The sequence below is a fragment of the Fistularia commersonii genome, chromosome 4 (genome assembly GCF_037954325.1).
Source record: "Fistularia commersonii isolate RoL2024-O1a breed Wild chromosome 4, RoL_Fcom_v1.0, whole genome shotgun sequence".
Lineage (NCBI taxonomy): Eukaryota > Metazoa > Chordata > Actinopteri > Syngnathiformes > Fistulariidae > Fistularia > Fistularia commersonii.
Genome location: NC_141287.1, coordinates 14,909,056 through 14,923,320, shown reverse-complemented (window position 1 = coordinate 14,923,320; position 14,265 = coordinate 14,909,056). Strand labels below are relative to the sequence as shown.

The window sequence follows — 14,265 nt, the reverse complement described above, 5'->3', positions numbered from 1 at the left end:
CGGTCCACATCTCCTGACTTCTCACTCCCAAGTAAAAAAAAAGAACCGGCGGTCAAACGGTGCCGTACATTGGTAACTACCAACATTAAGCCCGTCTGTTCCGGTGGAGGAAGACACTTGGAGTTGCGCGTCTCTTTCTCAATTTAATTATTAGAGCACTGATGCAGAAAATGTAATACTCCTTTGTTGAAAACTTTATTATCCTCAGTTGGCTGATATTCTAATTACATTACATACAACAGTCTGCGTTTGATGAGACTTTCAAAGTTGAAGTGAAAGCTCGACGTGATGTTCATAAAGGCAGTATTTGATTATCAATCCTTTTCTGGGTCCTTAAGAAGATTATTAGATTACTCAGATTTGATCCTAGGATGTCGGCGTAACCTTCACTCTGAGGATGGTTTTTAGGGGTTGTAGGCTCATGTAACGGGATGATTTACACAAATATGAATGTTTTGAGAGTGTTGTTTCCTATTAACTGCTGGCATGTCCCGCATATACACACAGACCGATGCAAAAATCCAATTTCAACTGATTCTCTTCCTTATTACACATTTCTGAATCCTGCATTTTACTTAAAAATTTACTCTAAACTGATCGCACTTTCATCACCCTGGTTTGCTTTTTATGCCTAAAGGCATTCCTCACTCCGTAAAAAGATGTATTTCCCCCACAGCACGAGGCATCCCATTGCACTCACCGACACACACACTCTTTGGATACACACACACACACACACACACACACACACACACACACACGTCTGGAGAGGGTTTGTCCCCCTGATGAGGTCGGACGTTTCCATCTTGACCTGGAATCTATTCCTGTTGCCATGCGAAGACAGGATCGGTCCCCGCATCTGTTGCCATAGCAACTAGAGGCAGCACGTATAGGGCTTGTTTACCCAGTGGTCTGACTGTCTGTCATTGCACGCCAGTGACGAGACAAGGAAACTCATTTATGTGTTAATACCGCTAAAAAAATTAAACAAAATCTGCTATACTAAATTCAGGAAATTCTGTCTGACATCCGGACAGCACTAAACACTATTTTTATCTCCTCCAAAGCAGGTCAGCGGTTACAGGATAATTAAAAGTCTATTCACAGAATGCATTAACATCTGTAATGTGAAAATAAATATGGATTCCCAAGGGTTTTTATTAGACATATTCTGATCTTTTCCTATTTTCAGCAATTATATTCCAGCTTTATGTAAATAAGCGCGGCTGGAATAGTAATCTCACTCCTTAAAATCCGTGTCAGAAATACTTCCTCATCATGTTTATGTAATCCATTTAAAACCCGTTCCTTCCCCATCCTTTTTTTTTCCCCCCTTAATTAAAATCAGAACAAGTATGAAATCCTGTTGCGAGTTTGAATGCTCTTAACACGAGGAGTTGATAGAAACTGCTTAAACCTTAAAAAACAACCCGCAGCTGTGGCTCCTCGTGAAAAAACAAAGCAGACAAAAGAAGTTGTCATTCATTTTCTGCAGTTGTTTTCTTAATTACTGTGAGGAGGGTTTTGACGGCTCAATGTAAAGATCCTTCAAAATCGGTTCTTCTCTTCTCCCTTTTTACAAAGATCCACTTGTCATTTGAAGATTAAATTCCTTTATAAATATGATTTGCATATCGTAAAGACTCTCGTGCTCCATGTTTATTGAGTGATCTCCGTAAACGCCTGCGTTTTCATCTCTCTGCCGCCAGATACCTAGCACTCTATGCCTACAAGCCCCAGAAGGCCGACGAGCTCGAACTTCGGAAAGGGGAGATGTATCGGGTTACGGAGAAGTGTCAAGACGGATGGTTCAAAGGCACGTCGCTGAGGACCGCCGCCTCGGGGGTCTTCCCGGGGAACTACGTCACCCCCGTGTCCAGGTCAGTGAGCTAAGCCTGAGGCGGCGGAGGATAGGATGGTAATCCGGCTGCCCGCGGGTCTACATCATCTCCGCGTGGAGGCACACAGGAGCCGGCCCGAGACATCTGCCGTCCGTCGTATTGGCCTCGCCCAAAAAATAATTCTCTAAGCTCCCGCACGTGTGGACTCGGAGGAACGTGGAGCCGAATTCCAGCCGGGATAAAAGCCTGTGGGTGGGACGCCGCTCGTTTGTCACTGTGAAATTTTACTCCGACAAAGAGACGTGCGATGAATCCACTCGTACGTGCGGGCGAATCGTGCGCCGGGGCCATTCTTTCGAACAACCGATGGCGCCATTTTGTGGGAGGAATTGTCTTTCATTCATCCAACCATTCACCCTCTCATTCACACGTCCTATAGAAACATCACACCATTCACCCTCTCATTCACAAGCACGTCGAGACCAACCGCTCACGCTCACATCTGACACATCAGACTTTCAACTATTCATTCATTCATTCACATGTCAGAGTCATCCAATCGTTCACTCACTCATTCATAAGTCATATAGAGAAATACAGTTAGCTCACAAAAACAGTTCACTCTCATTGCCAAGCTGACATTCACATCCATTCACTCTCTCATTCACAAGCACGTAGAACTAACAACTTCTCACACACTCATTCTGACACATCAAACTTTCAACTATTCATTCATTCATTCATTCACACATCACAGAGTCGTCCAATCATTCACTTACATTCATAAGTGATATAGAGAAATACAGTTCACTCACAAAAACAGATCACTCTCATTACCAAACAGACATGCACATCCATTCACCCTCTCATTCATATTGTAAAGACGTACAACCATTCACCCGCTCATTTGCATATCATGTAGGGACATGCAGCCATTCACCCTCTCATTCACATTATGTAGAGAAATATAACCATTCACTCTTATTAATATTTAGGCTTCCAACCATCTATTCATTCATTCATTCACATGTCATGCAGAGTCATCCAACCAATCATTCATTCATTCACAAGCATGTAGACAAACTCATTCTCACACATCATAGAGACTTCAACTATTCATTCACTCACACGTCACGTAGAGTCATCCAACCATTCATTCATTTATTCATTCATTCACAAGCATTTAGACAAACTCACTCCAACATCATAGAGTCTTTCAACTATTCAATTATTCATTCACACGTCACAGTCATCCAACTGTTCACTCACTCATTCATAAGTCATGTATAGGAATACATCCATCCACCCTCTTAAGCATGTATATCTCCACAAGCATGTGAAGATACATGCAATAATTCACCCTCTCATTTGAATGTCATATAGAGACGTACAACCATTCACTCTAATTCATTTTCATAAAGAGACTTTCAACCATTCATTCATTCACTCACACATCATGTAGAGTCATCGAACTGTTCACTCACTCCTTCATAAAACAAATAGAGACAAATATCAACTAAATATCAACCAAAGTAAGATCCTGTGTGATGGTGTGTGTCATGAGGCGGTCACGACGGTCTCATTGGAGATCCAACAGATACTCCACATCAGACTTTGAGGAAAACTTGAGTTGAATGGAATTCGAGGAGGAATCCTCTGCCGGCTAATATTTCTTCTGCCTTTTTCGTTAGTTTCACCACACGCGGATAGCGGATCGTTATCACGGCCATTATCTTAAAGGTCATCATCTTCGCTTGAAGCCCGGGCATTGTGGCTGGTTAAGGCTACGTGTTGGACTGAAATCATATTTGGCAATTTAATTACCGTCATTAGTCGTGTACGCACAAAAGCGCCGGCGACGGCCATTCGCCTCATCTGTATTCGGCCGCACGAAGCGGACGAAGGGAAAGAAACAAACGAGAAGAAGACGGGGAATAATAGAAGCTAAAAAGACGGAGCGGAAGATCGTGGCAGGATGTGGTACTGCAGGGGGTGAGTCGTGAAAAGAGTGAGAGAATGATGAGAAAATAAGACAGAGGCAGGTTTGTTGGAGGATATAATGGCAGACAAAGATGGACATGGGCTGAAAGAGAAGGTGGGGAAGGAGAGAGCAGGGGAGGGAGGATGAGAGATCAAACCGCTGCAGAGCAGCAGGCGTCCCCCTCCAAGGCGGGTTTTGCTGCTTCACATTCTGCATTTATGCAATGTCAGGTTGATTGAGAAAGAGAAAGAGGGAGAATATCAAACAAGGTACAATTTGCTATTTCTACGCAAGCACACTCCTCCGCGGTTCCTGCTGCCCTCCCTCGCTACTCACCTGCCTCCCACTCTTTGGTCTGCAGTGCACCGCGGAAATCTCTCACTACGATGAGGCGCTTCCAAAGAAACACACACACACACACACACACAGTCCTTTCCATTCCAAGTGCCAGAGACAATACATATCTACCACGGCCATTCAAGAAACATGCTCATCATAACACCGTCTAATTCAGTCTATTAATTAGTTTTACTTGCACACTCATCTAATTGGACCTCCTTCTTTGGATATAGAATTTTACGGACGTGAAACAGGTACATTTCCCCCCCAGCGGATGTTTCACGTGGTTCACAGTAAACGGAGACGCGGACAGCGTTCTGCACATCTGTGCTGCGATATCATCTGTTTCCTGTGACGTTTCTACAATATTTAGAATAGAAAGTAATGGTTCCCTATTTCGATCCATTTGACAAGTTGAAATGTGCAAGAACCCTAGAGTTCATAATTGTTAATCTTCTTATAGTTAGGATTACAATCTTGGACATGGCTGGGTCAGATCTTATGTTTTTATTAAATTCCAGTTAAAGGTTTTTAAATGCATCTGTCCTTTAATAAACCCAATGGTGTCGGAAAAACGCTAATCGTGATTTATATCGCCTTCACCTGAATATTGGGATATACCTTCCCGGATGAAGTTCAGAATTGTGAACTTTCCAAGAATCTGCCTGAAGTGAGCGCTAACCAGTATATATTTGCAAAAAATGTTCAGATGGGCTCTGAAAATGAACACACACACACACACACACACACAAACACACACAAAGGAAGCCATAACTCTATAAGCGTGACGGGAAATCGGTCGGCAGCCATAAGAGTGTGAATACCGCTGAGTCAATAATGTTCATCTCGCTGTTCTGCCATTCAGCACTCTGCAGACAGAGCCTGCAGCCCCGTATGTTATCACCCGACGCCACCATCTCCTGCTTTATCAGGGGATAATAGCCCTGTTTGCGGCTCAAGTCCGGCTATTAAGGGACAAAGGGGGGAGCTTCACAAATACAGTCATTTTCTTGACTGGGAGAACTTTCCAGGACTATAATATATATATATATCTATATATGCCGGTTCAATAAAGGCATTTATAATAGTAAGTCCTGCGCAAAAACCCAATGGTGCATTGAAATGCATCCTCCCTTTTTCCTCTGCAGGGCTACTTTTGGAGTCGGTGCTACTCGGGGCTCCTGTTTGTCCAGTCCGGTCGGCGGGTGCAGCCAGGCGGGAAGCAAAATCTCTGACCCTTCCTCTCCGGGATCCCCGGGACCGTCGTCGTCCCGTCCCTCCACCCCGCTCGCAAATCCGTCCAACTCCGTCAACCTCGCCAGCCCCGCCTCTTCGCCGCAGTCTGCGGCGGCCCAGCTAAAGAACTGCATGCGCTCCGGCCAGCACACGGTCAACCAGCCCCGCACCTCCATGCAGCTGGGTAAGCATTAAATCATATCACACGTGCGCACACACGTGTACGCACTGCATATCAGCAATCTGTGTATTTACCAAACTTTTTCATTGAATATGCAGGAGAATCTGTTCTCAGCCGGCTGTCTAATTGAACGGTTTATTGATAAAGCCAAATTAGGGTTGTGCTAATTGGCTAGTGGATCATATTATATTGATGTGTGAAGGGCTCACTGAGACAGACGGACAGATTATTAAAACCCGAGGAATTTTTCAATCGGCTCATTTGATCGGCCGACCTCAGCCTGTCAAAGTGACAGGTATTGAAATATACACCGACCTGTATAAAAACTGGGGATTATTTCCCACGTTGTGTCTTCGCTCCAAATATTCATGACATCACAATCCAAACTGCTAATATTGTTCTGTTTCCAGTTGTGTTATTAACCAACCAAAACCCAGATGCGATGACGAATGTTTTTTCTGACTAAAATAAGTTAAAATATGCTTTATTGACCCCCAAATTCTTTTGTCACAGCAGCGCTGTGTGTATAAATATAAATAAAAGAGACACTTAAAAGATAGCATAAGACAACTACAAATTAATAGACAATAGAATAAACAACTGGAATAAGAATAAACAACAGACTGAAAAAAAAAGACAGCAAGGATAAGAACAGAAACAGAGTGACAATAGCAATGACGGAAATAAACTGAAGGCGAATGGAGTGACACCAATAAGGATAAATAAAATGAAAAAAAAGAAAATAGACTACAAAATTAGGACATGACTTGTGAATGTGGGAGGTTGTGGTGGAGTTCTGTGCCGTCCAAAAATGCAACAGTTTATGCAGACTGAGCCACAGTGCGGCGCGGTTCGCACCACTGAGGTCGCCACTTCATCGATTTTATCTATTCCCCAAATGCTGATCAACAACGGATTGTGTCTCCGCTGCTTGAGGAGAGCACGCTACGGCCGAGAACGCTGCACTCGTAGAAGCGGGTGGGATGTTTGTTGGGCACGCAGGAGGTCACAGCTGAACATGGCCGTGGCAAAGGCTTGTTATTGTGGATCTCACACCTTCGTCACCTCAGGGATCCTTCGGGGATTCCCGTGCCCCTCCAGGTCTAACGGCGAGTACACAACACGTTTATTAAATCCGTCCTCCAATCCCCTCCGGCAGGAATCTTTACCTGTTGCCTTTATGCACGAGGCTCAGCGGGTGATTCCTTCATGTTTGCAGAGCTGAAATAGCCTCTTGCTTATTTACACACATCAGAGAAGACGTTTCCACACTTCAAATCCCCGCAGCAAACAGCGAACGACATTAATGCGCCCACACTTTGGACGTTCTAGTTACATCCAGAGCACGCAGATGGCTAATTTCAATCAAGGACGGTCTCGTTGTGCCCGACATCAGGGCTCAGGTTTGATTGACAGGTCCTTTCAGCAGCAGACAAAGAGGGAGGATACCGTTGTTTTTCTTGCAGGCTGGAGTTCAGCCTTTTAAAACAGAACCGTGCCTCTTATCGATGAGGAAGAACCTTTGCGAGAACTAGGTCTGGTATCCTCGGACAAATCCGACGGGATACGGCCTCTTTTCGGGTTCTCCAAAAGGAACAAGCTCGTTAATCTCGCCCGAGAACCCGGTTTACCCCCCAAAAGCCTTCAGATGAGGCTGGAACAAATTGGAATAACGGGTCTGGCCTCAGAGTTTCCCCAATTCAGTCAAGCTGATCAGAAATCGACTTAATACGATATCTGTGATCCTGCAGCCGCAAACTAAGGAGAATATGCTAATTCACATGAGAGATTATTTGTTATTCCTCTGTTAGTTTGGTTTATTTTTTTTTTTCCCAGCCTTCAGATAGCTGAAGTGTTCGGTCTGACCGGAAGCCACCTTTCCCGCTGCCCTTCCCCTCAGTGACGGCTCCTCCTGGCCAGCCAGACCCCTGGTAACCCGGCACGATGTGGAACTAGACCTGACTCACCCAACCGCGACCTCACTCGCATATTTATAACATAAAACAACATTTCCAACAAGCTGTCGGTGGCGCTTTCTGGAAATGGTTTTATTTAAGAGAACCAAAAAGGGGGAAAAAAAAAAAACAAGGAAAAAAAATATGAGATAGTGTGTTCATTCATATTCATAACTTTTGATTGTATATTTATATAAATGCATCATTATTGCCCATTCCTGCTGAAATGGCTCTCTTATAATGAGACTGAAGGCAACATGGATCATCTGAGACCTGATGCATTTCAGCCCTTAATCTCTGATTTCAGAGTCATGGAATATTGATTAATTTAATTCAAGCAGCGTGTACACCATGTAAAAATCTGCAGGCATGCAGTCTCGACGGGCTCTTTAACCTCCAGTCTCATCAGTGCTGTTCGTGATGTGTCGAACATTTTGGGGGGGGGGGGGATGATAGAGCTCTGGCAAAAAAACGCCCACGTTGATGAGAAGTTCCTTCTATTAACGGCTTAATATCAAACGGTCTGGATCAGTCCAGGACTAAAAGACCGTTTTAAAAAGTTTACGTTTCAATGTTATTGGGTTCGGGTCATGTGTTGGTCAGCTTCGGTTAAACTCTTGGATGTATTTCCACCCGAGGCCTATTTCACTGGGGTGTTAAATACCCCAAAAAGGGGTATCACTTTGATTGGATCATCTTATATTATTTCACCTTCTTCCCAGCAGCAAGGAGGATTTATCTCGTTAACCACACAAATAAATCTTTTGTCCTCATTAAAATGTGCAGGGGACAATAATCTCATTGCAACATGTCATTTAATACACGATAATAAGGTGAAAATACCAGTGCGGAAATGACGGGCGCAAAAAGGACTGATGTGTGTGTACGTCTTGTGTAACACTGGTGCTTTTTTCATTTATTTTGCTTTGTTTTTAACAAAATCACGTGTTCAACCCCAGAAACCCTTTTAATTGTCAAACTTCAGGCAGCAGCACTCCCTCTTTCTGTTTCGAGATGCCTCCGTGGGTACAGGGGATGGACATTGCTCAGTTGGTGGAGCAAGCATCCCTGCGAGCAGAAAGTTGGCGGTTGGAATTCCTCACTTCCTCCTGTCTGCACGCCGAAGTGACCCTCGTACAGGACACTCAACCCCCGATTGCTCCTGGTCTGGTTAGCGCCTTGCAATGGCCATAGACTGCTAGCTGGAGACGGTGCGATGCCCATGCACGAGCTGGGAGGGGGAAATGTAATAATAACGAAAATATACGTGTTTTCATGAAGTGGTTTAGAGTTGTGGTCCACATCCTTTTTTACCCGGGAGAGGTTTTATGCATGAAAATGTGTTCGCGGACGGGTTTAAGGAGCGGGCGTTCAAATAATAAAAACATGTCAGTTCACGGTATTTAATCTGAATACAACCGTTACACTTGATATTCGTCAATTACAATATAATCGTAATTTCTGGACTACTAAGTGCACCTGAATGTAAGCCGCACTGGCTAAAAATAACAAAGAAATATATGTGTACATATATAGGCAGCAAATGTCTTTTTTTTTTCATTTTTAGTTAAATACATACCGTACATCCACAAATACGTACTGGAAATGCTTTTTTCCAAACAGTGCCTGTAACGCAGCTGATGAAAAAGATTTATAATAAATAACACAATCCATCCATTTTCTATCCCTACCTTATCCTACTCCAGCTGATCGCTATCTTGGTCTTTCTCCTGCGCACTAAAACCATTTAAGTGGTCCTCTTCGGTGTCGGAATTGAACGGCCTCAGAATTTCACGATAATTTCATTGGTCCGATCTGTCGAGTTCAAAGCGTGAGAAAAAAACTAGCGGCTTACAGTCCGGAAATTATGGTAATTGTAGCAGTAAGGCGAAGGCGGAATCAGTCGTTTTTCAATATAAGATCCAGAGGGATAATTTGTCCCAAGAAAGATTTTCTTTGTGGGCCGGACGGGGGAATCGGGGGGCCTCCGGTGGAGAGAACGCTATTATAGTGACTTGTTCATTTTCTACCAGATTGAGTAGAACTCCAAATCCGACCGAGACATGATCGGCCGGTGTGTAGCGTGATGAGCGGCAGGTGAGGTCGGCGGCGACGGGTGTGTGTGTGTGCGGGAGGCAGATAGAGATTCTGGGTGCATCTGGTCGACAGGTGGAGAAACAACAGGGACCGAACGGGTCGGTGTGAATGGAGAGACGTGAGGAAGTGAGAGCGCAGCCCGGGGAGACAGAACAGCAGACTTGGCAAAAATGCAACGGGGCCGAAGCAGAAGTGGTGTTCTCTGCTTTCTGCAGCCAGAGGCAGGTTGGCAGGAAGTCTCCATTCTGTCAACATGTAGGTGCTTCCTATTCCATGAACTCATCTCGCATTTAGTCATCATTACTAGTTTTATTGCACCAGCATCATTCCTGTCAGGTAAAAAAACTTTTTGCATCTCACTGAACATCATTTTCACTGAGGGCCACATCAGCCCTCAAAGGGCCACATGTAACAGAAACGGTATAAATGGAGCTAAATGGAACCAAATTTAATGTAAAATAAATGTAACTACTCCTTAATGTTAAATAACTCTGAATTTCATTTGCATACACGTAAAAAATATATGTTTTTACTAGTTGCATTGTTAAAAAGCTAGCTTTTACTGTTACAGTGTTTTTGGATGAGGCTTTCATGAACACGTTCTGCTGCCATCATAGTTTGGCTGTTAATTCTTGGACGATTTGTTGTTTTTCTGGCAGGCTAACTTTAGCATACTTAGCTCTGTGTTTGTTTGTACCACACTTACCGTTGTACTCTGACAACCAACGCTGCCTCATAACACAAAAGACATACCAGTTTTTCCCCTCGAAGCACAAACATGTCTTCGCCTTCCCATCTTTCTTGAAACATCCTTCCATCTGCATCAACTTTTCTATTCCTGGACATTTAGGGATCATTTATATTTCTCAGTTCCACTTGTTGACAAATTGAATCGATGTGGATACACTGCAATCTTATGGCGGGATGCCGTCACTTTGCTGGTAACATGATCGGCATAAATCGTGGGAAATGAAGTTAATGGCCAATGCACGCATTTGACTCATTTATTTCGAAACCTTTTAAGATGTTCTCAAAGGCCACATAAATGGCACGATAGGCTACATTTGGCCCGCGGGCCTTGAGTTTGACACGTGCTTTAGCCCGAGACTTGAGATGTGTGATAAGTGCTCAGCAAGAAGTTCGCACACAGGAATATGTACCTCTGCATCGACCCGTCGGGGAATCGTGAGCGCACACCTGCAGCAGAATTAGGAAAAGCGCCGTTCGATCACACTCCCGACCGACCTTTTTTTTTTCCTTGCCACTGAAAGAAACAGAAGCAGTGATTGGCAGCAGGCCGTTGCTTATAACAGAAGAAATTCGGCCTTCTAAAATAAAGACACAGACTCCACAACACACCAGCCTGAATCTGTCAGGGTGTCCATACAGTTTTCTTGTAACCTAGATTACCCATCTTGGATGCTGATACAAGGGCTTTGAGTGTGTGTGTGTGTCCTTAAGCTGGTTGTGTTTATGTTGTGCTGATCCAAGTAAGAGGCATTTTCTAGTTTCAGTGTGTCCTCGTCTCCGACGCCGCTTTCTTGCCTCCCCGTGGCGTCTCTTCTTTGTACCCTTTGAGGAAAAAAAATAATAGGGAAAGTTGTTTGGAGGAGCAATACACACTTCCAAGAGTAACATACACAGTGCATGGAATTTCACACACACACGCACACACACTCACAGAGAATTACATCACTTTGTTTTTTTGCGTTATGGAGGCGTAATGACAGAGCTCCGTGCCTCTCGTCTGCTCTCCACCTCTTTTGCAAACACATGCAGACATCTGGTCTCCATTACAAAATAAAGTATGTGCATAGTTCTGCTCCGGCATTTTGGTGGTTTATCACATGACCGGCGTGCCTTGCTGCTCCGGCTAAGTACTGCAGTGTTGTACAGCAGGTGGCTTGAAACCACTTGTGTATGTGTGTGTGTGTGTGTCCTCAAGAGCACTAAATGTGTTCGTGCAGATTGAAGACAGAATAACAGAGCTGAGCAGTCCTGCATTTGGATCTGTTCGTCTTTCGTGCCAAAATCATGTTTCCGACGCCTTCACATGAGTGTCATCCGGCTCTCTTCAGTAATCCATGATGTTCCAGACTGCGCAGAGTTCTCTGTGCACGTTTTAATTCACTTTTCGGACCGATCCCTCTCCAGGTGGACGCCGTTCCCAGCCGTCTCACATCGGCTCTTCCTGTGTTTTTTGGGTCCCCCTCGCAGACCGAAGAGTGAAACTCACATATATCAATGTTTTATTTGGTTCTCTCTGCAGGAACTGGAAGAGGAACAAGTGGCCCGAGGTCCAAACCTCTCTGATTCCAACATTAGGCCCTCGTCCAGGCCTTTGAATTCTAAGAGGAGAGTCTTTGATTTAGCTCAGTCGGCAGAAAGTTATTGGCCGGGTTTAGAAAAACACTGTTGTTTGGGATCAGGTTGGATATTTCACAGCCGTCATCACATGAGCGGGGACTCTGGTCCCATCGGGGAAAGAAGTTGTATTTGTGAGACATCGGACTGCGCTGAACCAGCACCGACTCTGCTGTGTGTCAACACCGGCAAATCAACAAGGCGTTGAGAATTACAGTTATTATTATCTGAAACATCGTGATGTTTATTTAGCCTACGTCCTGTGAAAATACTCCTCTTGAAAACAACCTCTTCAGCTCTCTACATGAGTGAAGTCCTCAGGTTTGCAGAATTCACAGATTAATGACCCGTCCACTCATGCACCTGTGTGTGTGTCTGTGTGTGTGTGTGTGTGTGTGCAGTCCACAGCCCCCCCGCCGGTAGCCCGGAGCGCCCCACGGTGGCCATCTCCCCCCTGCGCACTCAGAGCTCATCCCCCTCCCGCTGCCCCGGCCAGTCGGGCCGTCCTCTCTCCATGGTGTCTCCGGGGCCGAGTTTAGGCCCGTCGCCGCTGTCGTCCCCGGCCTCGCGGCCCCTGCTCCCCCTCTCGTCTCCTCTCTCCTGCCTCACCCCTCCCAATGTGTCGGCAGTGCTCCTGAACGGGGAACCGGCCAGTCCCCTGCAGCCGCCGTCGCCAGGCCCGTCTCACGGCCCGGCCCAGAATGCCCTCGCTCCCAAAGCAGAGAAGGTAAGGCTCCGAGGCGGACAGGAACGTCTTCTCTCGGATTTTAACGCAAATGTAGAGCCGGTAATTTACAACCATCTATGCCGCATGTCCTGCACCCAGGATGGCAGGAGGCTGGAAGCCAATCGCAACTGTCATTGGGCAAGAGACACACAACCATCCACCCTCTCATTCACACGTCATAAAGAGATACAACCCTTCACACATTATAGAGACATAGAGACATTCACTTTCTCACTCTTGAATCTGGAAAATTCAGGGTCTCCACTGGACCTCCTGCATGTGTTTGAACCGTGGAAGGAACCTGGAGGAACCCCACGCAGACACAGGGAGAACGTGGAGACTCCACACAGAAAGGGACCTTCTCAATATAAATTAAATGATGTATTACATACAGGAATGTCTTAGAAAATTAGAATATTGTGATCAAATTCTTTATCTTCTGTAATGCAATTAAAAAAACAAAAATTAATTTTTTATGATATTCTTATATTTTGAGATAGGATTTTCTAATTTTCTGAGACAGTCCTGTATATTGTAAAAAAAAATATCAATAATACATTTTTTTTTTTAAACTGCATATGCATGACTTATTTGGATTCGGACGATGTTTACGCCCTGCATATTTGCGTGGCGGATGTGAACTTGTGCTGCGTTTATCTCCATATGTGTGTGCGAATGATTTGTCCTTCTCCGCCTCGCTGAGTCTCGCTCACCCCGGGTATTTGGCTCCCGTTCTGAACTCCACCCTTGTTCGCCACGAAATGTGCCGCGTTAAAACGGCGGATGCCGGCCTGACAGTGAAGGATGGCGGCAGACGCTCGCATCTGTCTCGGCTCCATTTGTTTCGCTGTTGGCTCCGGCGTCCGGGACGGCTAATCTAACTACACGGCCGGCTGACAAACAGCTCATTGACTATGGAACAGCAGGCTTGTTTACATCCGGCCCGCTCAAAGATGGCGTCAACTTTTATTTCATGCGGCCCAGATGAGACTGAAAGCTTAACACAGCTACAGTTTGTTTGGTCTCATTAATGCTGTATTACACATGTTTGCAGCGTCCCCTTCACCACTGGCCCCAATCTTCTTAGGCCAAGCAATCCCCCCCCACCCCACCCCTTCCCGCCCCCACCGCTACATACTCACGACGTCGGCATACCTCCTGGCTAGCAGCTGGTGGGATAATTCCAAGGGCAGCAAATGGGGATCTTGTTAACATACTGCATAATGACCAAATAAATTACAGTAACAGACACGAGTGCCTCATTTCCACGTCGCTCTTTGTGCACGTGCGAGTCAGCCGGACCCGCCGTGACCCAAAATAACGGATTTACACTTTTGGAGAGGGATATGCGCTGGACATGAGAAATACCGTATAAACGAGGCTCAACCTTTCATGTTTTTTTTTTTTTATTATGAAAACCTTTGCCTACCGGGGAGGAGAAGATTAACTCTGCTGATGATGATCAGATGGGTGTGACACATGTGCAACCCTCAGCAACGACTGCGAGAAACGTTGTTTACGCCATCGAAGCGGCCGTAAATAAA

General features: G+C 45.2%; 1 protein-coding gene across 2 annotated transcripts in view; it reads left to right on the top strand.

Moving 5' to 3' along the window:
• Positions 1-14,265, top strand: part of LOC147234869 (E3 ubiquitin-protein ligase SH3RF3-like) — a 118,057-nt gene that overhangs the window by 93,868 nt on the left and 9,924 nt on the right. For both annotated transcript variants that reach the window (XM_086145540.1, XM_086145539.1), the window contains exons 6-8: positions 1,710-1,880; positions 5,310-5,581; positions 12,396-12,721. In XM_086145540.1, the coding sequence (XP_086001666.1) occupies positions 1,710-1,880; positions 5,310-5,581; positions 12,396-12,721 (769 nt within the window). The remainder of the gene's footprint in view (positions 1-1,709; positions 1,881-5,309; positions 5,582-12,395; positions 12,722-14,265) is intronic.